This window comes from Polistes dominula, unplaced genomic scaffold (genome assembly GCF_049000335.1).
Source record: "Polistes dominula isolate Pdom_NZ unplaced genomic scaffold, Pdom_raw_medaka contig_73, whole genome shotgun sequence".
NCBI classification, from domain to species: domain Eukaryota; kingdom Metazoa; phylum Arthropoda; class Insecta; order Hymenoptera; family Vespidae; genus Polistes; species Polistes dominula.
This window is the reverse complement of record NW_028300951.1, coordinates 9,744,767-9,768,952: the sequence shown is the minus strand read 5'-3', so window position 1 is coordinate 9,768,952 and position 24,186 is coordinate 9,744,767. Positions and strand designations below refer to the sequence as shown.

General features: G+C 29.4%; 7 protein-coding genes and 2 long non-coding RNA genes across 13 annotated transcripts; 6 read left to right on the top strand and 3 right to left on the bottom strand.

Moving 5' to 3' along the window:
• Positions 1–4: 4 nt before the first annotated feature.
• LOC107067798 (uncharacterized) lies at positions 5–1,000 on the top strand. The gene is made up of 2 exons (XM_089171946.1): positions 5–152; positions 520–1,000. The coding sequence occupies exon 2, from the start codon at positions 574–576 to the stop codon at positions 811–813; it is 240 nt and encodes a 79-aa protein (XP_089028072.1). The 5' UTR covers positions 5–152; positions 520–573; the 3' UTR covers positions 814–1,000.
• A 580-nt stretch (positions 1,001–1,580) lies between these two features.
• mdu (mitotic spindle positioning protein meduse) lies at positions 1,581–7,244 on the top strand. Of its 3 annotated transcripts, none has more exons than XM_089171943.1 (5): positions 1,581–1,646; positions 5,207–5,344; positions 5,883–6,331; positions 6,504–6,669; positions 6,740–7,244. In XM_089171943.1, the coding sequence occupies exons 1-5, from the start codon at positions 1,581–1,583 to the stop codon at positions 6,842–6,844; spliced, it is 924 nt and encodes a 307-aa protein (XP_089028069.1). In that variant the 3' UTR covers positions 6,845–7,244. The 3 variants fall into 3 exon arrangements, with proteins under 3 accessions (XP_089028069.1, XP_015179107.1, XP_015179108.1); XM_015323621.2 differs by lacking the exon at positions 1,581–1,646 and adding an exon at positions 1,709–2,213; XM_015323622.2 differs by lacking the exon at positions 1,581–1,646 and adding an exon at positions 3,661–4,624.
• A 665-nt stretch (positions 7,245–7,909) lies between these two features.
• On the top strand, positions 7,910–10,063 carry Uba5 (Ubiquitin-like activating enzyme 5). Its single transcript, XM_015323619.2, has 6 exons — positions 7,910–8,355; positions 8,463–8,598; positions 8,681–8,877; positions 8,994–9,180; positions 9,252–9,591; positions 9,692–10,063. Exons 1-6 carry the CDS (start codon positions 8,228–8,230, stop codon positions 9,847–9,849), a joined length of 1,146 nt encoding a protein of 381 aa, XP_015179105.1. The 5' UTR covers positions 7,910–8,227; the 3' UTR covers positions 9,850–10,063.
• Positions 10,064–12,944, bottom strand: CCT8 (chaperonin containing TCP1 subunit 8). The gene is made up of 4 exons (XM_015323613.2): positions 12,769–12,944; positions 12,053–12,355; positions 10,874–11,959; positions 10,064–10,791 (listed from the first exon to the last, which is right to left on the bottom strand). Exons 1-4 carry the CDS (start codon positions 12,826–12,828, stop codon positions 10,603–10,605), a joined length of 1,638 nt encoding a protein of 545 aa, XP_015179099.1. The 5' UTR covers positions 12,829–12,944; the 3' UTR covers positions 10,064–10,602.
• A 213-nt stretch (positions 12,945–13,157) lies between these two features.
• nst (phosphoglucomutase 3-like protein nst) lies at positions 13,158–15,688 on the top strand. The gene is made up of 8 exons (XM_015323733.2): positions 13,158–13,293; positions 13,437–13,554; positions 13,630–13,700; positions 13,818–14,401; positions 14,480–14,761; positions 14,842–14,999; positions 15,071–15,379; positions 15,456–15,688. Exons 2-8 carry the CDS (start codon positions 13,460–13,462, stop codon positions 15,589–15,591), a joined length of 1,635 nt encoding a protein of 544 aa, XP_015179219.1. The 5' UTR covers positions 13,158–13,293; positions 13,437–13,459; the 3' UTR covers positions 15,592–15,688.
• Positions 15,689–15,806: 118 nt separating this feature from the next.
• Positions 15,807–17,889, bottom strand: LOC107067854 (uncharacterized). Of its 2 annotated transcripts, XM_015323736.2 has the most exons (4): positions 17,382–17,889; positions 17,153–17,303; positions 16,863–16,990; positions 15,807–16,199 (listed from the first exon to the last, which is right to left on the bottom strand). In XM_015323736.2, the coding sequence occupies exons 1-3, from the start codon at positions 17,887–17,889 to the stop codon at positions 16,987–16,989; spliced, it is 663 nt and encodes a 220-aa protein (XP_015179222.1). In that variant the 3' UTR covers positions 15,807–16,199; positions 16,863–16,986. The 2 variants fall into 2 exon arrangements, with proteins under 2 accessions (XP_015179222.1, XP_015179220.1); XM_015323734.2 differs by having other exon boundaries at positions 17,153–17,889.
• Positions 16,198–17,370, top strand: LOC149032733 (uncharacterized). The gene is made up of 3 exons (XR_016176391.1): positions 16,198–16,385; positions 16,923–17,039; positions 17,172–17,370. It is a non-coding gene; the product is annotated as an uncharacterized LOC149032733 (long non-coding RNA).
• LOC149032732 (uncharacterized) lies at positions 17,862–20,359 on the bottom strand. Of its 2 annotated transcripts, none has more exons than XM_089171945.1 (2): positions 18,072–20,359; positions 17,862–18,001 (listed from the first exon to the last, which is right to left on the bottom strand). In XM_089171945.1, exons 1-2 carry the CDS (start codon positions 18,760–18,762, stop codon positions 17,991–17,993), a joined length of 702 nt encoding a protein of 233 aa, XP_089028071.1. In that variant the 5' UTR covers positions 18,763–20,359; the 3' UTR covers positions 17,862–17,990. The 2 variants fall into 2 exon arrangements, with proteins under 2 accessions (XP_089028071.1, XP_089028070.1); XM_089171944.1 differs by lacking the exon at positions 17,862–18,001 and having other exon boundaries at positions 18,019–19,032; positions 19,374–20,359.
• On the top strand, positions 19,624–22,528 carry LOC149032731 (uncharacterized). The gene is made up of 2 exons (XR_016176392.1): positions 19,624–19,762; positions 20,358–22,528. It is a non-coding gene; the product is annotated as an uncharacterized LOC149032731 (long non-coding RNA).
• The last annotated feature ends 1,658 nt before the right edge of the window (positions 22,529–24,186 follow it).

The following is a 24,186-nucleotide window of genomic DNA, read 5'->3' as shown; positions in this document are numbered from 1 at the left end:
ATAGCGCCATCTATCTTGACAGATCGTATAGATGCCGCTGGAATAGGTTATAATAGAAAATAGTTTGACGTAGCGGTGTCCTTAGCTACTCATCCTTTTGTTCGAGTTGTTTGATTCCGCTGGTATTTAATATCAATTGTGCATTGTATCGAGTAAGTCTCTTTAATTTTTTATGATTATTCGTTATACATATTATTTAGACATTTGCATATATAATATCTTTTCATTATCATTCATTGTTGGTCTCGATACAATAATAAACACCATATTTATTTTCAGTTTGTCATAATCAATAATATTTATGAGTAATCTTTATCCTTGTCAAAAAACAAAATAATCTTTTTATTTCTAACTATCCTTATTTTACTTCTATAAACTACATTATATTTCTATAATATATAATATTAATTTAAGTATAAATATTCATTAGGTATCGTGATCTAAAATATATATATATATATATTATGTCAACCATACTATGATTTCACATGTTTTTTTCTAATTCTCTTTTATTTTCAGACGAAAATATTAAAAAAATTGATTCTAACCTAATTACACAGTCTTCTTGCAAAAATGCAGATTTTTGTAAAAACTCTTACCGGGAAGACTATTACATTAGAGGTCGAAGCATCTGACACAATAGAAAATGTCAAAGCTAAAATACAAGATAAAGAAGGCATTCCTCCTGATCAACAAAGACTTATATTTGCCGGCAAGCAGTTAGAAGATGGAAGAACTCTTTCGGATTACAACATTCAGAAAGAATCTACTTTACATTTAGTCTTACGTCTCCGTGGAGGTTCAAATAATTAAATAAAAGGATAATTAATCCTTTTGTAGCAACATTTAATAAACATCGTAGTAGATTTACTAGTAGAACTTTATACTTCTTTTTTTATATCTATACATTTATTAAAAATCATTATTTATACAATGTATGATAAGATTTAAACAAAAGTTCCAATAAATCTGAGTACAAGCATTACTCATCATACGCCAATGCGCATGTGCTCTCCATATATGTAAACATTAATCAATTAAAAATTTTCATGCATTTTTAACTATATTATATAATTATTTGTTAAATATATAATAATGAACGGTAACCCTCTAGGTATATCTCTTAATTTTTGAAGCAAAATGTGGATAACATACAGTGCAGCTATAGCTTCCATTTCTCAAAGATTTAAAAATTAAGCTTATGATGGTACACGGAAGATGGCGTTGCGAGTATTCTTTGAGAAATATGTCTTTAATTTAACAGTCACTTATAATTAAAATTTAAATAAATTGAAGCGGTCAACATTTTGCCAGCAATATAAGTAACAAAATAACTATTGTTTTCTTTACAAATCATTTATTTAAAACAATAGACATTTGATAAGAAAACTCAAAGAAAAAATCAAGGTATTAAAATTTATTTTTCAATAATCGTAACAAAAAAAGTGCGAAATTTAAATAACTTAAGACGAAAGCATTTTTGTTATTGTTGTTGTTGATTTTTTCCTGTTGTATTTAAATTTCTGTAAAATAACAGAAACTGTGAATAAAATGAAATAATCATTTAGGTCTTACACGCGATGTGGTCCGCCTTCGACCCTGTGTTGCTTTTGTTTGGAGAACGGATCGAGAACAAGGTCACACAGGTAAAATGGCAGCCAGAGTACAGAGATCGGTTGGGGCTTGACGATAACCTCGCGTCGTGACGCGTATCGTTCAATTTCTTTACGCGAATAAACGTCGACTAAGTGATATAAGTTAATACAACGACGATAGGACAAGTGAAAATGATCGATAGTTAGTATAGATAGGAGTCATTTATTTTCGTTACGATCATAGAGATAGATCTTCTCGATCGATTTGGTAAGTCAATAACGTTCCGGTATATTCTTGATCCACGTGAATCCACGCATACATATACGTATACGTAAACGCATACACATAGGCGCACATATATAGAAAGGATCAAAAATGTTTAATTATCCCGCCTTTGAAAACTTTCAAATTTTAGTCGCGCCATATAGGTGTAATTGTGCGGTATGATAATCGCAAGAGGCGTCGCATTCAACCACTTGCGATCTGATAAAAGAGTTGTAATACATTTTTTTTTGACAATCTACGTATTCTATATCAGACGACAATTCTGATAAAGGCTCTAGTTTCTACCAGATCGTTTGGGCGAAGCCTCATTGACAGCAACAATGAAAATGGAGGTAAGTCTGCATACCTGTATACATATATATTTTTATTTTTATGTTTCTTACTGTTTACATTTTTACGACGTCCTCTTTACTATCTTTACATCGTAATCGTTAAATTATACGTTGACTCAACGCCTTGACTTAAAAAACATTTTTTTTGGTTGATAGCGAATCAAAGATAAAACTGCACTTGTCATTACGAATATATAGAGTTATGTGTAAGTTTTTCTTTTTTTGTCTTTTTTCTTTTCTTTCAATTTGTATGAAATATACTTCCTTCCTTTTTTTCTTTTTTTACTTATTAATTTTATAAATAATAAATAAATAAAACGTATTATAGAATATAAATTCGTTACGCTGTAAAGATAAATATTTGATAAAGATAACGTTGATGTAGTGCATAAGAGTGTATGCTTGAAAATTATGAGTAAAATCACGTATATAAGATCATACTTGCGTCATCGTACATCTGTGTATTAAACACATTTATTCGTGCACGTATATATATAGATATAAAAAAAAATAAGTAAATCTTCTAGGAATTATTACGTTTCCTATACAGGATCTATTCTCGTTGAGATATAATCATTTGATTTATTACACGTGTATTTACTTGCATTTACAACACAACATATTTGTAGAAATACATAATGCTGTAAATCGTAATAATACGACCATAATTAACATAATATTATATTTATTATTCTAACAAAAAAATAATAATCTCATGATAACGAAAATTAATAGTAAAATAATACCATAACTATAATATTAATTACAATGGTAATATCATTTAAATATAAGGTAGACTCTTATTCTCTTTCTCTCTCTCTCTCTCTCTCTCTCTCTCTCTCTCTCTCTCTCTCTCCCTCCCTCTTTCTTTCTTTCTGAAAGGTAAAACAAATATTGAGATATTTATATCGATGGTAAAAAATTATAATTACAAATATAAACGTCATACTTAAGTATTATCGTAAAAAAAAACGTTTTTTTAAGTATATCAATGTTGTTATTTTTTTTTAGTAAAGCGACATAGACATTGGCATTTGATGAACAGTAGTCGGGTAACAGTTTGAAATTAATTGATTAGAAATTGTTAAATAATTCACACTCGATAAAATAATTCTTATTAAAAGAAAAAGTTACGAATTATTTGTAATACAATATTTGTTATTTATTGCTTATAAGAAAGAGAAAATAAATGAAAGATTCGAAGGGAGAAACTCTCATCCTTTCTCTTTTCGATTTCACGAATCGAATGAAATTATTTTTTAAATAACATTTCTATTGAAATTCTCTCTTTATCAATTGTTAATTAAATTTATAAAATAATTATTTAGTACACCAAATACATATATATATATATGTATATATATATATATATATATATATCTAGGAGAATTTCATAAACGAATCTTTGACAGAAAACTAACTTATAAAGCAACAGATGTTTCTGTGAAGCAGGTATATTATTACATCGAGAAACATCTGTGATACCTTTGTCCAATCATTATAGACAGATCCCCAATCTCCTTCATTAAATTTTGTTTTTTGATATAACGATATGTATATACATATTTTACATTCACGTATATTTGAAATTGTAACGAAAGAAAAATCTATGTCGCTAATAATCCCCGATGGTTGATGCGACATTAAATAAAGCTATATAAAAAAAATCTATATAGATCATATATCATCATCTTTTTTTCAAACTTTCCTAATTGACTGGTGGACTAACATAAGTAACGAGATGTGCTCTCTGAGAGTTTTATAGCAGTCAGTAAAAAGATATTACACGCAAGATCGTTTGAAGTATTCATTAAGCATAATTATATTACTACAATTATTTCATAGCCGTATCATTCACGCGATAAAATTAAACGTTTCTTTTGTATATAGTCTATATATATATTGTCTATTGTTAATTAGAAATGAGTCAAAGAAAAATAAACAAAATTACGTTGAAAATACAGTTAATTTTGCATCGTCATTGAAATTGTGACAAAAATGAATCGATAATTGTTTTCTGTATCGAATGAATGAAAAATGGATTTTCTCGATCGGAAACTGTCAGAAAGGAGGCAACGAGACAAGTCAGGAAGATCCGTGGCCCATTTTTTTTAGAAAGGAAACAGCTAACCAACCGGCTTACGGTTTAACCGGCATGTTACATTGAAGCACAGCAATTGCTGTTAGTTTTCTGCGAGCGGCATTCCTGAGTGCCGCTCGAGTGCAGCTGCTTGCTTTAGAGTGCAGTAGAATAGAATAGAAAGAGGAACTTACTACTTGGATAAATATTTTACTTCCTATAACGAAGTTATTCATTTTCGGTTATTGTTTTTTTTTTTTTTATATTTATTTATACGTCGACAACAAAAACCGTATTGTTATTCTCATCTATATGATTACGAGCATTTAAAGTAAGTTCAGTTTAAATAACAACGTGAAAAAAAAAGAAACAAAGTATTAAGAAATTAAGAATGATCGAAAAATCAATAGATCGATAGGTCGATGCGAAATATTTGAAATGATTCACAGATTTGAGTCATAAATGAAAACACGTGTTTTTGATGATACAAAGATTTAATCTAATTGTAAGAAGATCTATATCATTTGACCAAGTTTTTTCTTCTTTAAGTACAACGAGGAGAGAGAAAAAGCTGGACTATCAAGTTCAATCATATTGGTATTGAGATTACAACCTGTTTTTTGGAATTCACTTCCCGTTAGCATCGAGATCGGTAGCACTATGATCGTTTGGTATTCCAAGTATTTTGCCGTTATCTTTCTTTTCTTTGTTCTCTTTGTTTTTCTTTCAAAAGTCAAAGGTCACGGGAAAAATTATTTATTTAATATTTCACAACAATAAATACAGGAATAAACGGAGAGAGAAAAAAAAACTAAAACTAAATAGGCAATAAATTTCGGAAGAAATTTATTTGGCCATGAAAAAAAAACAAAATAAAACAATAATGATATAACAAAGTTGATCTTGTTTTTAGGCGGAGCATAGATTGGAACAGTTAAAAAAGGCAACGGACAGAATACAAAAGGAGATCGAAGAGGTCACGGAGAGGGAGCACGAGCTACGAAACGTGGGTAGCATTAAAACCACGTCGCACGAGACGGTGGATTCCAAGGTGGGTATATTGTAAGAGAGAAAGAGAGAGAAAGAAAGAAATATCTTTGTGCATACGAAGGTGCTCGAGCTCAAGGTCGCTCAACGTCGAAGGAAAGTGAGCACGTCGGTAGTGTGATACTTATAAGGATCAAAATTGTGCATCCTTTGCACACTTTATACGTGCTTTCTTTCTAATACGAAAAGCACAAGCACTTAGATTACATTTTGCGTTGGAATTTCAGTCCACGTTTAATATCCTATGTATGCATTATTAATTATTCAAAAGTATACATTTTAATATTACGATAGACAAATGTAATTTACTTATATTTAAATAAAGTCATCCACCTGTTAAAAAATAGATAAATCTCTAGGAGTTTAACAAGTAGAACAGAACTAACGAATCTTCGAGAGTTAATTCGTGCAATAAACTTATTAGATTAACTCACAATCAGTTTTAATTGTAAGACTATGAAGTATTTAACAAACGCGTGGGTAGCGCGCGAATGAAAGCGTAAGAAAATAATTTTAATGTGTGCACATTGATTTGAATTTAGGTGAGACGCATGCCGCAAGCTTTGGCATCGAGTAAATTAAAGAGGGCAACGTCAACGCCACAAATTCTCGAAGCTGTTAGTCTTGTCCCTTCGACGCAATCTACTCTACCAAAAATGACGAACGGTGTAACATCTTCTAATACAACAGCAAGACCTTTACGTTTTGCTACAGCACCTAGCCAGAAAGGATTGATGCATAGGTTCTTAGCAACTAGGGGAAAGATTTATAAGTCTAATACAACACCTAATGATCTTATAACTTCGTCTACCACTCTACCTACCATTGCACTTAATCCTATAAGTGTAAAAGCATTTAATCGCAGTTTGAAGATACAACTTGAACCAGATGATGAACCTAAAAAACCTCCTGTTAGGAAGGGTTACGTACCTGTTGAAGAAAAAATTCAAAAAGAATTACACGAGATGAAGGAACGAGAAAATGAGCTTAGGTAAGCAAACAGTTATAATAGATAAGAGAAAAAAAGCAATCTATGCAAAAATATGCTTTTTTTTTTTTTTTGTCTTGTTTTGTATATATAATATATTGTGTGTATTTATTATGTAATGTACAATTATAATATGAACAAATTAACGTTGAAATTTCTGGAAATTTGTTTCTAGATTAATGCGTTCTCAAATGCTAGCAAAATCTCAACCAAATCTCTTAGATATCGGTAACGACAATGATTCCGATATTTACGATGGCACCGGTTCCTTAAGAAGCGGAGCATCATCTAATACGTTAAACGAAGATGAAATAGAAAAAGAAAGTAAAGGCAAACATAAGGTAAAATATCCTTTTTTTTTGTAAAAAGTGGCAAAAGTTTAATTGATGTTTCAAGTGAAATTATTTTCAGCCGAATCCACGACGTCGAAGTACTCTCATCGCTCAATGGGAAAATCTTATAGCAGCGAAAAAAGAATCCAATGAAAATAATCATGAAAACGATAGTGTTTTTTGAGAAAAGGTTTATCGTTAATTTTTATCGAAATTTTTTTTCTGTCCAATTTGTTACGTACGTTTGATAAATCTATTATTTAATCTCTCTTTATATATATATATATTTCTAGGTGCGTAAAATTTATATATATATTTTCTACGTATCATCGAGTAATAAGTTATAAAGAAATATTTATTGAAACATTAAGACTTGAATAATAAATTTCTACATAAATATATTCGTAGATTGCGGTGTAGACGTTGCTCGCACAGATATTATAATATTTTTGTAATATAATATTTAGAAAATAATTTTAATACTATTAATATAGTAAATGTTAATTGTTTCCTAAAAATAATAATATACTATTAAATTAGTAATTAATCAAGAATTAGTTTAAAAATATATTTTTTTACTAGTAGGATTAAATAGATATTTCGCAAGATTATTTGTAGTATTTACTCAACAAATATATATATATGTATGCAGTAATTAGTTGAAAATTATAATATACAAATTAGATAAGAAAGTTAATTCAAATGTATATGCAATCGTGTTATTACTATACATATATATATATATAGTATATCGTTATATATATATATAACGATGCTAATCAAAACTATTCGTGCAATCTTTATTGATATGGTGCCGAATTTTATAATTTATTAAGTTATTTTGATTTAATTATTAATATATATATATATATATATATATATTAACTTCATGCTTATTCAAATACGAAAATATATTTGTTTTCGCTTTATTAATTCACAAAACATATTTCGTTTTAATTACGTTTATTTTAAAACGCGTTATTTTTATGTTAAAAGGAAAATATATTTAAAAGTATAATTAATAAATACGAATTATTGTACTTATTTGATAAAGATTTTCAATATTTAGTATAAAAAATTGAATTTACTATTTAAATACTATTTCAGATAATAATTATAATTGTTTGCGTGTAATAATGCTTATGTTTATAATTAACATTGCACTTTCTCATAAATATATTTCACATACCTAAATGTTTTATATTACTTCATATCGGGTAATAAGTAATACATGAAATTTGTTTATTTGCACAATAATAATATTACAAAGTATTATAAAATAAATAAACAATATTTTTGTCTTACAACTCGTAATACACGTTTTTTACTTTGAAAAATATATATCTGCTGGTTAATGATCGATTAAATTCCTAACCTATCGACACAAAAAGTAAATCAAGATTTATATTACTTATTCCTACAGCTAGATGTCACTATTAAGTCGTCTAATTCTTATCTACTTCAATTGCCTCTTGGTTAATCTTACCGTATCAATTTTGACAAGAGTAAACTATTAAACAATATTTCAGTAATTTAATTAACTCAACATTTTTCAAAAAGAGAAATAATGGCAGATCTGAATGATTTGGAATTAGAAGCACTCATGAATGATATAACTAAGAAACCTTTTTATAATTCTAATGAGAAAAGGGCTGAACATATGTCTAGTGAAGTCGTAGATTCTAATCCTTACAGGTATTTAAACGATCAATTAATAAATATATCTGTATTATTATTATTATTATATTTTGTTATATCTTTTATAGATTTTTTTATTATATTTTTTATTATATTTTTTATAGTCGACTAATGGCATTAAAACGTATGGGTATTGTTAATAATTATGAAAGTATACGAGAAAAAACAGTTGCTATCGTTGGAGTGGGAGGAGTTGGTAGTGTAGCTGCAGAGATGTTAACAAGATGTGGTATAGGAAAGGTCAGAAGAATAATTATTTAAAGTATATGTAATGTTACTTTTTATAATATTTCTATAATACAAAATGTATCATACATTTTAGCTAATTATTTTTGATTATGACAAAGTGGAATTAGCGAATATGAATAGATTATTTTTTCAACCGAATCAAGCAGGATATAATAAGGTAGATGCTGCTGCCAAAACTTTAAAATTTATTAATCCTGATGTAGAAATTGAACCACATTGTTATAATATTACAACTGTAGATAACTTTAAAGAGTTTATGACTACAATAAGGTATACTTCTCTTTCTCTCTCTATAAATATATATATATATAAGAAACTTTGATTATTATATATGAAAATAATTCATTGTGCAGTCTTTAACTTTCATTTTGTAATACCGATTCTAGTAAATCAAGTCTAGATGAAGGACCAGTGGATTTGGTCTTAAGTTGCGTGGATAATTTTGAAGCACGTATGGCAATAAATACTGCTTGCAATGAACTCAATCAAATATGGTTTGAAAGTGGTGTTTCAGAAAATGCAGTCTCTGGGCATATTCAACTTCTTATACCAGGAGAGACAGCTTGTTTCGCTGTATGATACTTTAGACAATTAATCATTCATTCATCTAATTTTCATTTAGTTTTAAATCCATTTATTTTTAGTGTGCACCACCTTTGGTTGTTGCATCAAACATTGATGAAAGAACTTTAAAGAAAGATGGTGTATGTGCTGCGTCCCTACCCACAACAATGGCTATAGTAGCAGGCTTTTTGGTACAGAATGCTTTGAAATATTTACTTAATTTTGGAGATGTAACACGCTATTTAGGTTATAACGCATTGCAAGATTTTTTTCCAACAATGACGTTAAAACCAAATCCAAATTGCGACGACAATTATTGCAGACAAAAACAAAAAGAATATCAAGCAAAACCAAAAGTTGAAAAGCCCGTTAAAAGAAAAATGACCGAGACAAAACCTTTGCATGAAGACAATAAATATGGTATCTAATAAAATTAATAATCGACAATGTATAAATGCATAATGAAATATTTATAATGTAACCAATTGTTCAATAATATAATAATATAATTGTTTGACAGGAATCTCCGTAGTTGAGGAATATGAAGAAACAAAAGAAGAGAAAGAAGAAAATGCTCAAGAAGCTTATACCATAGAATCAACTAATTCTCAAAATGAAGTTGTAAATACATCAAATTTAAGCTTGGAAGAACTTATGCAACAAATGAAATCTATATAATATTTGTAGATGCTGTAACAGTGTCTATAAAAATCCTACGAAATGAAATGTTATATACATTCCGTGGTAAGAAAAATAATGATTGATAAAAAAAAATATTGGTTTCATATTTGCATTGTTGAAGAATAAAATACTTACAAAAAATAATATTAAAAATAAATTTTATAAAAAATAATTATATAAAAATAAAAATGAAATTTAATTGGAGAATGAATACTAGTTTATTTAATTTTATTCCATATTTTAATCATACATCAATAGAATAAAGCGAATATAAATACGGAATGAGAAGATATAAAACCATATAAACGTTAATGTTTTTGAGCAAAGTCTGAGTTTTCAAGAATGCATAATAAATTCTTGAAGTGAAAATGACATGAAATTGATGATATCATATACAATCATAACATTTTGTTAAAGATAGTGCCATTTGAATACAACTGATGTATTGTTTCTCCGTTATCGATATCAGTTAACAGATGAATTTTAAGATAAGTTTTTTATTTCATTAAATATTATAACTAATGTAAAGGAACAAATTTGATATAAATACTTTATATATTTCAACAAAGACAAATATTAAAACAATAAGAAAAGTAAATATTAAACAAAGGAAAGCAAAGAAAAGAAATTGAATGAACCCAATGTGAGTACGGTTTTATATTTGTAAATGTTTTACTTTACCATAAATTTATCCTAAAATACATCTGTGAATTGACAACATAAGATGTTAATTAAATTTAATACCAATTATTACTCTTCGTCATCACGAGCTCCACCACCTGGTGCTTTTGGACCTCCAGCACGTTTTGCCATAATAATTTGATCAACTTTAAGTACAGTACAAGCAACTTCTACTGCATACTTAAGAGCCCATTGCTTGGTAAGGAATAGATCTAAGATTCCTGCCTGAACTGTATCTATAAGAGCAGTTCCTTCAGCCTATAAAAAAAATATTCATTTTTATTAACGATTACATTCATTTACAAATACATATATGTTTATAGTTAAAAATATTGCCAACCTCAATATCAAATCCATAAGTTTTTTTACCCTCCTTATGCGCTGCATACAATTTGGAGAGTAATTCGGATGCATGATTACCACTATTCTCTGCTAAAGTTTTTGGAAAAACTTCCAAAGCTGTAGCAAATCTATGTGCCGCGTATTGCGTTAATCCTGGTAAAGTGTCGGCGTAAGCAGCAAGCTGTGCAGCTAACTCAATTTCTGTAGCTCCAGCACCAGGAAGAAATCTACCATCCCTTGTAATTCCTTTAAATGTATTGACGCCATCATCTATTGCTCTTTCAATATCATCCATATAATTTTCTGTAGATCCTCTAACAAGTATAGTGCTAACGCGACTATCATTTCCATCCAATCTAAAGATCACTACTATAGTGTCTCCTAATTCATCGACATAAACAGAATCTGCATATCCCAATTCTTCTTTCGATGGCGCAACTAATTTTGAAAGAGCCGTGGCTCCTACAGTTTTGGATAACCGTCTTATGTCAAATTTACTTGGTATCCGTACAGCCATTAAATTGTACTTTGTCATATAATGTAAAGCCATATCGCCAAACTTTCCACCTGATACTACAACTGTAGCTCCAGAGGCTGCTATTGCTTTTATTTGTGTCTCTAATAGAGATTCCTCTCCACGTGAAAATTGCATCAGCTCATCTGCTGTCTTTATTAATACCGTTCCTTTAGTTTCAGTTTGACTGATATCAACGGGACAAGTATAAATAGCTATTTTAGCATTGGATTGTTTTGTTATATCACCTTCTACTTGACGTTTAAATACCATTCCATTTACTACTTGAGAGGATGTTAAGCCACCTCCAAGTATTTTACAAACACGTACATTGTCTACGTTAAATGTAGTTTTCTCAGGTAAAATAGATACGCATGCTCTGCTAACGAAAGATGCCAGAATCTCTTCATTTCCATATTGTTTACTCATTATAGATGTTTTAATTCCAGCTTTCATTTCTTCTTCATTTCGATAATCTTTTATTTCATGAACAACAAAAGTAGGAAGAATTTCCAATGCTTTTTCTAATGTTCCTTCGTAACCTTCAACTATTTCAGATGTGGTTATACCCTGCAAACAAAGAAACCTTTCTTCCTTACAACTCTTTACTTTTTAAAAATTATTGGTATAATTATTTCATTTTTATAATAAATAATTTAATACCAAGCGAAGAAGCTCTTCCGCAGCTTCAAGTAAAGCTCCAGCAAAAATAATAACAAAATTAGTTCCATCTCCAGCTTCTGCTTCTTGCATTTTTGATGCAAGTACCAGCAATTTTGCTGCTGGATGTTCAACTTCTAATTCATTTATAATAGTTGCAGCATCATTGGTAACAAATAATTTTTCAATGTGATTAATAATCATTTTATTCATCCCATTTGGACCATATGCAGTTCTCACCGATTGTGCAAACTGTTTGCAAGCAGATATGTTTCTATATACTGCTTCTTCCAATCCAGAAAAGTACTGTCAAAAGAGAACATTTATAATATTTTCTTGATGGCAAAGAGAGATAAGCTTTATTTTTTAATATTAATTATAGTACTCAATATTAAATGTTTTGTACACAATTAGTAACTGTAAAATACAAAGAATTTTACAATTATTAATTGTAAGTAAAAGATCATGTATATTTTAGTTTATAAATTGTGAATAAATTATTTCATAATTTCAAAATGAAATATTGCAAGCGTATTAAAGAGCAACTATATAACATAATTATGAATATTATAATATTTTGTAATCCAATGTATAAAAAGTGTCAGAAATGTCTATAAAAGGTAATGCTGTCGATGACGGTATCGATGCTACTTTCCTGGCATTTAGGAGTATAGCAATTTGCAATATATGGAATGATAAATTTATGAATATATACTTACACGAGCCCCATCTTTTAACATTTGGGCAACGCCCGGTGCTTTTGGTACGTGTAAAGCCATTTTTTTAAATAAAAAATTCGAACAATCACAACCTCACGTGTTATAAAATATTAATTATTATATGCCGACCATAAACTCAACAAGAATCTTCGTTTTAAAGATAGATCTTTACTTAGTAATAGCGTATTGCAATTGTTCACTTCCAAAACTCAGCTACATAAGCGCTCTAAAATTATCCAATCATCGTTGAATAGGAATAATTCTGATTAGTCGAATCAAATTACAAGTCACCAATCAAATTAACGCATATGCAATAGAATTTTTATTTATAAATATATTTAAAACATTTTTTATTTAAATATTGACATTTGAAAACATATTAGTATATATGTCTGATTTAATTAAATAATTAATTAAATATAGTATTCACAATTGCAGATGGCGCTTCGAGTTAATCGGTACGTGGCAAATAGGAAACTTCGATATATATCATTTATCCACGAATCGTTGTCGCTAACAGGTGTGGTAAGTAATTTAAATAGTTCTAATCTGTTTTTATTATGTTTATATAGAGATATACGTATATATTTTATCTTATCTTTAATTGATCTATTAAAATTAATTGTTATTAAAGAAATATATGTGTTAATAAAGAAATATTTTTTTAGTATTTCGTACATATTAAAACATCATGGACTTTCAATATATACAAAATATAGAAAGTTCAAAATATAGTAAACAATATAATGAGCCTATACAATATGGAACTTCTGGCTTTCGAACTAAGTAAGTATATTTTGTACATTATTTAAATTTGAGATGTATATTACATTATTATTTTACTTTACAATATTATTTCAGAGCAGAGTTCTTAGAACATGTTCTTTATCGAATGGGCCTTTTAGCTGTACTTAGATCAAAGAAATGTAATGGTAAGATTTAATACGTTTTTTTCTTTTCATTTGTCATATCATTATCCTAAATGAAGTCATTAAAATCTCATCAAAGCCTTCAATTGGATATAAAATAAAAGGTCTTTTATATTATAGCTGCAATTGGATTGATGATAACGGCTAGTCATAATGTAGAATCAGATAATGGTGTTAAATTGGTTGATCCTAATGGGGAAATGTTGAAAGCATCTTGGGAAACAATAGCTAATGATTTAGCTAATGCAAATGACACCGATGTTATAACTATTATTAAACGTATTATAAATGAAGAAAAAATTAATATGTCTGCAAATGCAATAGTAATAACAGGCAGAGATACAAGACAAAGTGGTCCTAGTTTATTAGATGCTGCAGTGGCAGGTATTAAAGCCTTGAATGGTGTCGTAAAAGATTTTGGAATAGTTACCACACCTCAGTTACATTATCTTGTTTTTTGTACAAATACAAATAGCAAATATGGAGAATCGACATTAGAAGGCTATTATAATAAATTTTCCAAGGCTTACAAACGTATGAGGGAATATAAAAATGTACTTAATAATGATAAATATGTAGCAGAATTACATTTGGATGCAGCAAATGGTGTTGGTGCTCTTGCTATGAAAGAATTTCAGAAACATCTAGATTCTGTTCTAAAAGTCAATATTTATAATGATGGAAATGGAGAACTAAATTACATGGTATATATAACTTGTTTAAAAATTATATTATTAGCAATTAATTTAAAATAAGAGAATATGTATTTTTCTTCTTATTAGTGTGGAGCTGATTATGTTAAAATACATCAAAAAGTACCAATTAATATGCAACTTGAAGCAAATGTTAAATGTGCTTCTATAGATGGAGATGCGGATAGAATAATTTATTTCTATATAGATGAAGCAAAGAAATTTCATATTCTCGATGGAGATCGTATAGCTACACTTGTAGCAGGCTACATTAAGGAACTTCTTCAAGAAAGTTCTTTGCAATTAAATCTTGGCCTAGTTCAAACTGCATATGCTAATGCAAGTTCAACTAATTATATTTCGCAGAAATTGGTATATATTTATTTATCTTTTTTTTTTTTTGTTAAAGTAATCTTTAAATGAAATATTTAATTCCCCTAAATTATGTTTAGAAAGTTCCAGTTGCATGCGTTTCAACAGGTGTAAAACATTTGCATAATAAAGCAACAGAATTTGATATTGGTGTTTATTTTGAAGCGAATGGTCATGGTACCGTTCTTTTTAAGGAAACAGCTATTCAATCTATTTCAAATGCTGCAGAAAATCTTAAGTAAGATTAGATCTATTCAAATGATAAATTTATATGCATACAATCGTGCTGATATTTTATTATGGTTATAGGTTGAAAGAAAATGAACGTATTGCTGCTGAAAAATTAATACATATAATAAATATAATTAATCAGACCGTTGGTGATGCCTTAAGCGATATGTTGTTAATAGAAACTATTTTACATGCTAAAGGATGGAGTATTATTGATTGGGAACAATGTTATACAGATTTGCCAAATAAACAAGTGAAAGTTAAAGTTAAGGACAGAAATATTATTACAACGACTAATGCAGAAAGACAGTGCGTTACGCCCATAGGATTACAAAATGAAATTGATAAAGTCACAGCTAAGTATTCGAAAGGAAGAAGTTTTATCAGGTATTTTATACATTTACAAATAAATATTTTCGTTCTAATATTTTTAGTTATAATAATATGAATAATATATTGTTAGACCTTCCGGTACTGAGGATATAGTACGTGTGTATGCAGAATGTGAAAATTTATCTAATGTCAACAAATTGGCCATAGAAGTATCTTTACTTGTTTATAGACACGCTGGAGGTATTGGACCAGAACCTACTTTGTGATAATGATATTGATCTAATTTCAAACTACATATTTTTATCTAAATTTGCATTTAATTTTATTAAAAAGAAGACAATAAAATCATTGATTTTTAAGTAAGTCATCATTCTTTCCTTTCAATTTTTACCTGAATTTATTACTATATTTATACGTGTTGATCTTAAAACTTTGTGATCAAATATAGGTAGATGAGGAAATAATAAATAATTTCAGAATATCATTTATAAAATATTATAAAATATATTTCAAGTTTCATCATAAATATCATTAATTCTTATCACCACAACCTGCGTTGCATTCTTCTCTTTTAAAGGGTTACACGCAGTTAGAATTTTCAAAAAATCGATTTTTTTTTTGCATTTTCAAAATGTACATATATTTAAGTATATTCTCTAAAAATTTGAAGCTATTCCGATAAATATTTTCGGAGATATACCTGAATTTGTAAGGCCACATCAGAGTGTTAGAAAGCAGGTAGAGTAAGAACCGGAATAGCAGCTGCACTCACTGCACGCGCTACCTGAGGTTTCTTTTTCTACTGTGTTTTATCGTAGAAGGCGAGTATAATAGGTCCACTAAGTACTTCAAGGTCACATTCAGTTATTATAACCTAAAATAAAAGTATTTTGTCAGTCTAAAGAATTCTGCCACGTTGTAAAGTCGTGCTGTCAGTTCAAACTTGTTTTTCGTGATTTTTTTGTTTTATATTGGAGTAAATTTTATTCAAAAGTTATAAAAATGCCCCGTAAATGTTCAAGATTACGTAGAAGTACCGAAAAATTTCAAATTTCTAAAGGTAAAAAGAGAAAACAGGCTTTTAATCCAAAGACTGCTGAGACAGATAAGAGTAGTTTTAGTGCATCCGCTAAAAAATTCAAAATGCAGAAAGAGATTTTAGTTTCACGTGATCCTTCGATTGAATATAGAATTTTAAATTTCATTACTGTATTTGCTGCGATAAGTGATTATATGAAATGTAACTTTTGTGACGGAAAAATAAAATTTGAAACTGCTTCTCCACGTGGACTTGGTTTTAAAATCGTTGTAGTGTGTGATAAGTGTGAAAATCGTGTTATAAACTCCAGTCCTTTTGTGAAGCATTCTTACGAAATAAACAGACGATTTATATTTGTGATGAGAATTCTGGGACTAGGATTAAAAGGCGCAGCTAAATTTTGTGGCTTGATGGACATGCCTGCTTTTTTAACGCAAAACATTTATAATTTGATTATTGATAACATTCACTCTTGTGAATAATTCAAATAGAGCCTACTTTTAAAAATACAATAGCGCGTCGATCATGTAAAAATATTGATGTGCACCGCTCTTGTAGATGATGTCCCAAACGACCTCCAAAAAAAGGCGCTTGGCGGTGATTTCTATTTCGGCGGTTTGGATTATCTGAAATCAAAAAATATGGTGGATTCTTTTAAAGGATAAATTAATGCAGGTATTGAACGAAGGAATAATAAAAATTTTGATTTGTGACAAAATGGCGTCTATTTGAACAAAATTTTTCAGTAATAGTTTACACATAATTAAAATTTTGTTTCTTCAACTTACATGGTATCATCTATTTCAGGGCCATAAGAGAGACCTTCTGCAGTACCGGTAGCTTCTAATAAGTCCAGCTGGTGTTGTCGTCGAGCCATTCTTCCTTCTCGCGTGCTCCCATGCGCTCTCGCGTTGGAGATCATCACGCGCTCTGCGTCCTCTTTATCGACATAAGCATGAGCTGCGGTGCCTAATGAAAGTCCTAATGCACTCATAAAGTACAATAATGATTTTGTACCTTCATTAACCATTCCAGCTGCAATGTAAGCCGCTATTTCAACAATTTTAGAGCCACATGGAACAATTTTTGGAGTTATTTTCCATATTAACTGATTATAACTCTCATTATCGTTTTGTGTAAATCCACCAACACACCTTTCCAATAATTTAACGTTGCTAAGGTCTTCATAAATTGGATATATAGTTTCAGCAACATCAGCTGGTAAAGTTGGATAATCATGGGTGTAAGAAGATAATGTGTCTGTTGCTAGCGCTTGTTGCCAACTACACCATGAACCTTCTCCACCTGGGCACATTTCGTGTTGAGGCTTCTCATCAGTCGAACAATAGTGATAATATGTTCCCCAAATTGCATTACGCATATTATCCACAGAATCACAATTTCTCCTTATTGCCAAACCATAGTAAACTGTCAGCTTATCTATTACCTTAGCCGTGAGTTTACCTTTCCCTTTTTCAACTGTTTCTATATTTTTGTTTACTAGCTCGCGGAGTCGTGAACCCATTCTCTTTTGAACATGACCGATGCATTCTTTTTTGACAACTTCAACTTCACCGTAAGGAGCAGCTTTCAGAATCGCAGAATATGTTTTTGAATCGCCATCACCTATATAGTTTCTATAACGAACTTTGAATTATTCTATTGAACGCTTAAATATTTCAATAACCGCATCGACTTCTATTTTACCTGAAGAGCCCTGGTGATTTGCAGAACAAGCATCTTTGTGTTCATTATACCAATCATTATACTCTTCAGTACCTTTTTTAGGTTTCCAAACCTCACACGGTTCACAGTATAAACTTTTAACAATTATATCAATGATTTTTCCAGTGTAATATCCAATCAATGATGTCGCTCCATACAAAGAATTGAACCCTCGCTTCTTCCAGGTTCCATCATCCGAAACTGTTAATTCTTCATTATTTTCATCACCTTGGTTTTCAGCAGTCGCTTCTTTTTCCTCGGTACAGGCTTTTTCAAATAGTTTTTCAGCTGCTACTTTCACACAAGAGTGAATGTTGTCAATAATCAAATCATAAGTGTTTTGCGTTAAAAAAGCAGGCATGTCCATCAAGCCACAAAATTTAGCTGCGCCTTTTAATCCTAGTCCCAGAATTCTCATCACAAATATAAATCGTCTGTTTATTTCGTAAGAATGCTTCACAAAAGGACTGGAGTTTATAACACGATTTTCACACTTATCACACACTACAACGATTTTAAAACCAAGTCCACGTGGAGAAGCAGTTTCAAATTTTATTTTTCCGTCACAAGAGTTACATTTCATATAATCACTTATCGCAGCAAATACAGTAATGAAATTTAAAATTCTATATTCAATCGAAGGATCACGTGAAACTAAAATCTCTTTCTGCATTTTGAATTTTTTAGCGGATGCACTAAAACTACTCTTATCCGTCTCAGCAGTCTTTGGATTAAAAGCCTGTTTTCTCTTTTTACCTTTAGAAATTTGAAATTTTTCGGTACTTCCACGTAATCTTGAACATTTACGGGGCACTTTTATAACTTTTGAATAAAATTTATTCCAATATGAAGGGTAGAGTTAAGAAGTAACATCTGTGTATATGAAAAGTGTCCGTCAAAATGCATTCAATTAGGGTGGCGCCACAGTAGCTTCAGGGTAAATCTTAAAGGAAGTGCCAAATATTATTAGAGTGGGATTGAAAAATAAACAAGAAGAAATTTTTTTAAGAAATTTTATCCATAACTTTTTTGTTATTCACATTCTTTTTCATAAAATTAAATGATAAAAAATCAATAAACATACTATTCACAGTTCACGAAATAAAATCACTCTAGCTACACGTTTTCTCATAATAATTTTTTTAAGGTTATATTTACTATATTATTTTGTACTACGCAAGTAGTTGAAATTTTCAATAATTAACTACTTTGGTCGCCAATAATATTAAATTTATTAACTCGGTATACTTCAATTCGTTTACAATTACTACATTCATACCATACCTTTTGTCTACACCAGCATCATTCTGAAAGGTTTTTGAACTGTTATTTATAGCATATGCTGGACACTTTTTCAAATTTTCTTCCATAAGAGATGATACCACGGATGACAAATACCAGGAGTCCGAACGACATGGGATTTTCCCCATTTTTTGTGGTAGTCATTTCTTGACCCAGATCATAGTTCTCTTTTTTGCCACTAGCAGCGCAAGTATTCAGAGCGTACCGATACTATTATTATTATTACATTTAAATTAAATATAAAATATTAATTTATTTTTTTATAATAATTTTTATTAAAAAATGGGAAAGTTTGTGCCGTTTATGGTTGCCTTACTGGCCGAAAGGCAGGGGAGAATTTAGGAAAAGTGGCTTTATTAAAAGCACCAAAAGTGAGTAATCTCAAGATAATATTAAAAATTTTATAACAAATTTATTAACAAATAATTGATTATTGCATTTGTGTAGTTTTTAAATAATATTTGAAACATGTTATATTTTTATTTTGTGTGTGTAATATAGAAGTAATTAGTTTTATTTTTTTTCTAAAGAATGTTGAAATGCTCAGTAAATCAATAAAAAAATTAATCACTCTAATTTAAAAAATAATTTAAAATTCTCGATAGCAATATTCCGGATACTCTTAAAACTATAATAATTTGGTTTGTAAATATTAAATATGTTTTATTTGTACTATTAATAAATAATATGTTTGACAATAACTTATTTATTTTTTTTTCATCAAGTATATTTATCGTGATACTCAAATAAATAGGAGCATTTGACAATTTTTAAAAATATTTTTTCTAGTAATTTTTCATAGAGACAATTTTTAATAGTTTTACATGGAAAGGTTAAAAATGAACTATAAACTCAATTTCTTAAAATTTTTCTTCACATAAATCTATTTTTTTTAAACAAAATGGTTTGGTGCCTACTGATTTTTGTATTATGATTTATTAATATCGGATGTTTTTAACTTTGCAGATTATCTCTTAAACTTCTCGATATTGCTGAGTTGAAAACGTTTGAGGTTTCTAAACATTTCCTTAAACTTTTATTTAATTCCACGTTTCTCAAAATATTTTTGAAGTGAAAACTTCTTTAGAATGGGAGTGATCTGAAAAGTAAAGAAACGGAGCTATGTAACGAAGCTATGAAACGGCTGCTATACTAAATAATGAAAGAAAAAGAGGCAAACATATAGGATTTAGCCTGCGAGAAAATGAGACGGAATATAGCTATACAGTTTTTCCTATTCTCGGTCTCCTCTTTATGCTATGCTTCGTAGTTATCGCTCCTGGTTGTATATGTGTGTGTTTGTGTGCGACTGCAACTACAAAGCGTGGACACGTATTCTTTCGATACTCGAAATGTTTGTAGGTAGGAGCGATAGAAGGGTAGAAGAATAAACAGAGATAAGCACGTAGGTATGCGACAAAAGTATAAGGGGTTATATACAGTTAGAATTTTCAAAAAATCGATTTTTTTTTAATTTTATTTTCCTAATGTACATATATTTAAGAATACACACAGAAAATTTCATATCGTTCCGGTGAATATTTTCAAAGTTACAAGCTAATTTGAAAAGGCGTTTCAGAGTGCTTGGAAGTACAAGGTACAAACTTTAAACGCGTTTTTCTCAAAATGGTGTTATCAAAGTCGGTGACCAACATTACTCGAAAACGGCTAAACCGATTAGTCTCAAATTTTAACACGACCTTCTTAAATATATTTTTTAGTAATTAATCGAAGATTTTTTCTCTCCGATAGATATTTTTTTTTTTATAAACAATTTAAGGCCGAAATTTCGGTGAAGAATCGATTTTTTTTTTTGAGAAACCGCCATTTTGTCAAAAAATTTTATTTTGCTTATTCCTTCGATTAATTACTAGATTTAACATTATTTTAACGAAATCTGTTTGGTTTTTTAATTTAAGATGATCCAGTTCCGAGATATAGTGGTCACCGCAAAACGTCTTTTTTGAGAGGAGCTCCTGGAGATCAGCTGTAGCTCTTTTTCAAATAAATATTTTTACTAGTACTAAGTCTTAAAATACAGTTAAAAGATACCATAATATGTGTATAAATTGTTGGATCAATAAATTTAAAAGGTTTTTTAGAAAAAATTCTGGAAAATTCACTTTTTTTCGGCCGTCTAACTGTATATAACCCCATAAGGTCCAAACCAACCGACGGTCGAAATAAAGAAAGAAGGTGCGTGGTTTGTTTTTATTTTACCAAACGTGGTATTTCTTTTCTATTTCAAAATGTTTCTATTTTATTGAAAAATTAGTATTAAATTCTTTATTTCACAAATATTATAATAAATAATTATGAAGTACATAGAATATATAATAATTGTATTATCTGAAATAATTAAAAAAAAAAAAAAGGATTACCAGATACATCAGAGAAAAAGAATTAGAGAATACTGTGGAATAAATGAGGAGCAGCTGACAAATTCCATTCAAAAGCAAGTAAATTACTGTTATATTTTTATTTTGCTTCTTTATAAAATATATTTGATGCATAAAGACAAAATATGTCTATTAAATTTGATTTTTATATGTTTTTATAAAAAATATCCAAAGAGATGTACTGACCCATGCATATATGAAAATTATATTATAAATTGTGATATTTGCGCATTTAAGAAACTTATACGAATTTTTCAATAAAATAAAAACATTTTTAAGATGTTGAACGCCCAGTGTGATTCGGTGGAGCTTACCACGGAGCTGAAATTTGAGACTCGTAGTGTACACAGTTCGATAAGCTGAGAGAGCGATACGATTCAATGCATTTTTTTAGATTTTTCGTTGTTCAGATCTTTATTTAGACGAGAGTATTTAGAAAGATAAGTTTGTGGTCCAAAGAATAAGGACGAGATATGTTATAAGTAATAAGGGTCTCGAAGTGTGGTAGGCTACAGAGTTGAAAAAACATTTCTAGAGAATAACTTTATTAGATCTTTCATTGCATTTTACCAGAACCTTCGTTCAGTCCAGCAGTATTTTCCATATGTTTTTCGTAACGCCTTTATTTCATCTATCCTAAAATGTTTGTTATATAGCGCAAGAATGTAGATGAAAACGGGAAATAGAAAACCATACTAACAAAAAAAATTTTATACCTGAGTTTCAAAAAAAGGATTATTTATTTTTACCTTATTTCTGATGAATTATATTTCCTTTGATAAACATCCTACCAATTTGGTGACTATTTATAACTATTGCATTCAGCATTCCGTTTTTATTGTTTAAATTGTTAAAAGTGCACTTTTTATCGGCTATTCCACCCAGAGACCATACCGGTGTGACCTTTATTACATATAGTAATAATGTTATAATAAATAAATCCTACAATTATCTTACTATTAAAACTGTGCATTGTCTAATTCTCTCGAAACGTAGATTTTTGAAGGTTTTACTTCTAACACGTGTGATTTGCGAACATGATTTTCTCAGAACTGTCAATAACAACAAGACTTCCCGCGTAAATATTTAAACGAGTACTCTGTGGAAAGCAGCGCGCCCTACCGGTAAAATATCTTGTCCCATAAATTGATACCATTCTTTCAACATTACGTTTGGACTCCTGGTATCTTTCCTCCGTGGATGATACCATAGAGATACTACACATAGAGCAAACAACCCAGCATAAAACCTGTTAGCAAAGTAAAAAGAGATAGAACATGGGAGGTTGATCTGTTGTCTCTCTCTAACTTACGAGTCTTTTGTTCTTTCTTGCGTTATATATATATGTGTACCGCATGAGTTAGGAGAAACAAAACATCAACCTTTCGTTTTTTGCTGCTATATTCATGCAGAGACATTTCCACTTACACAACTGCCTATGGTTTGTTTTCTCTATCTGTAATATCTCTATGTACACAATCGCCTATGGTTTGTCTACTCTATCTGTAATATCTCTATGTACACAACCGCCTATGGTTTGTCTACTCTATCTGTAATATCTCTATGTTTATATAACAATTGAAAATTTTACACGATAATAAAAAAGGGGAATCAAATAAATTAGCATTTCCAGAGATTGCTTGGGTCGAAGAAATTCCCGTTGAAACTTACAGAGACGAATCATTTTGTTTCTAACATTCTGACGTGGCCTTACAAATTCAGGTATATCTCCGAAAATATTTACCGGATTGGCTTCAAATTTTCAGAGAATATACTTAAATATATGTACATCCCGAAAATGAAAAAAGACCGATTTTTTGAAAATTCTAATTGTGTATAATCCTTTAAAATTGAAATAAATGTAACTTTTCACGATTGACCAATTATATCGAAGCTTTTGGTTATATTAGGGATCCTATAGGAGGGATGCACCATGTACATTGCTGGGGGACCGGAACTCAATTTTGCGCGCGAATGATTCAAACATTGAAATAATTATGAAATAATGAATTGCATCAAATATAGAAAAAAAATGAACTATATTTAATGATAATTAAAAATTTATATTAAAATAGAATAGGTTACACGAAAAAATTATTATAAATTCAATAAGAAAGACTTAATTAAGTTTGATTTGATAAAAGGAATTGTAATAAGTATTTTGAAATTTCAAAATAATTTGTAGGAATTTATACAATTTTGACAAATATAATTATCTACTATAAATATAATATTAATAATAATAATAATAATAATAATAATAATAATAATAATAATAATAAGACAAATATATAAAACAATTAAAAAATAGATTTATTTTAACATATTTTTATTTCTCAATATGGTACATGGTCATAGTTTTACTCGAACTGAGATTTGTTTGCTTAAAATTTTGT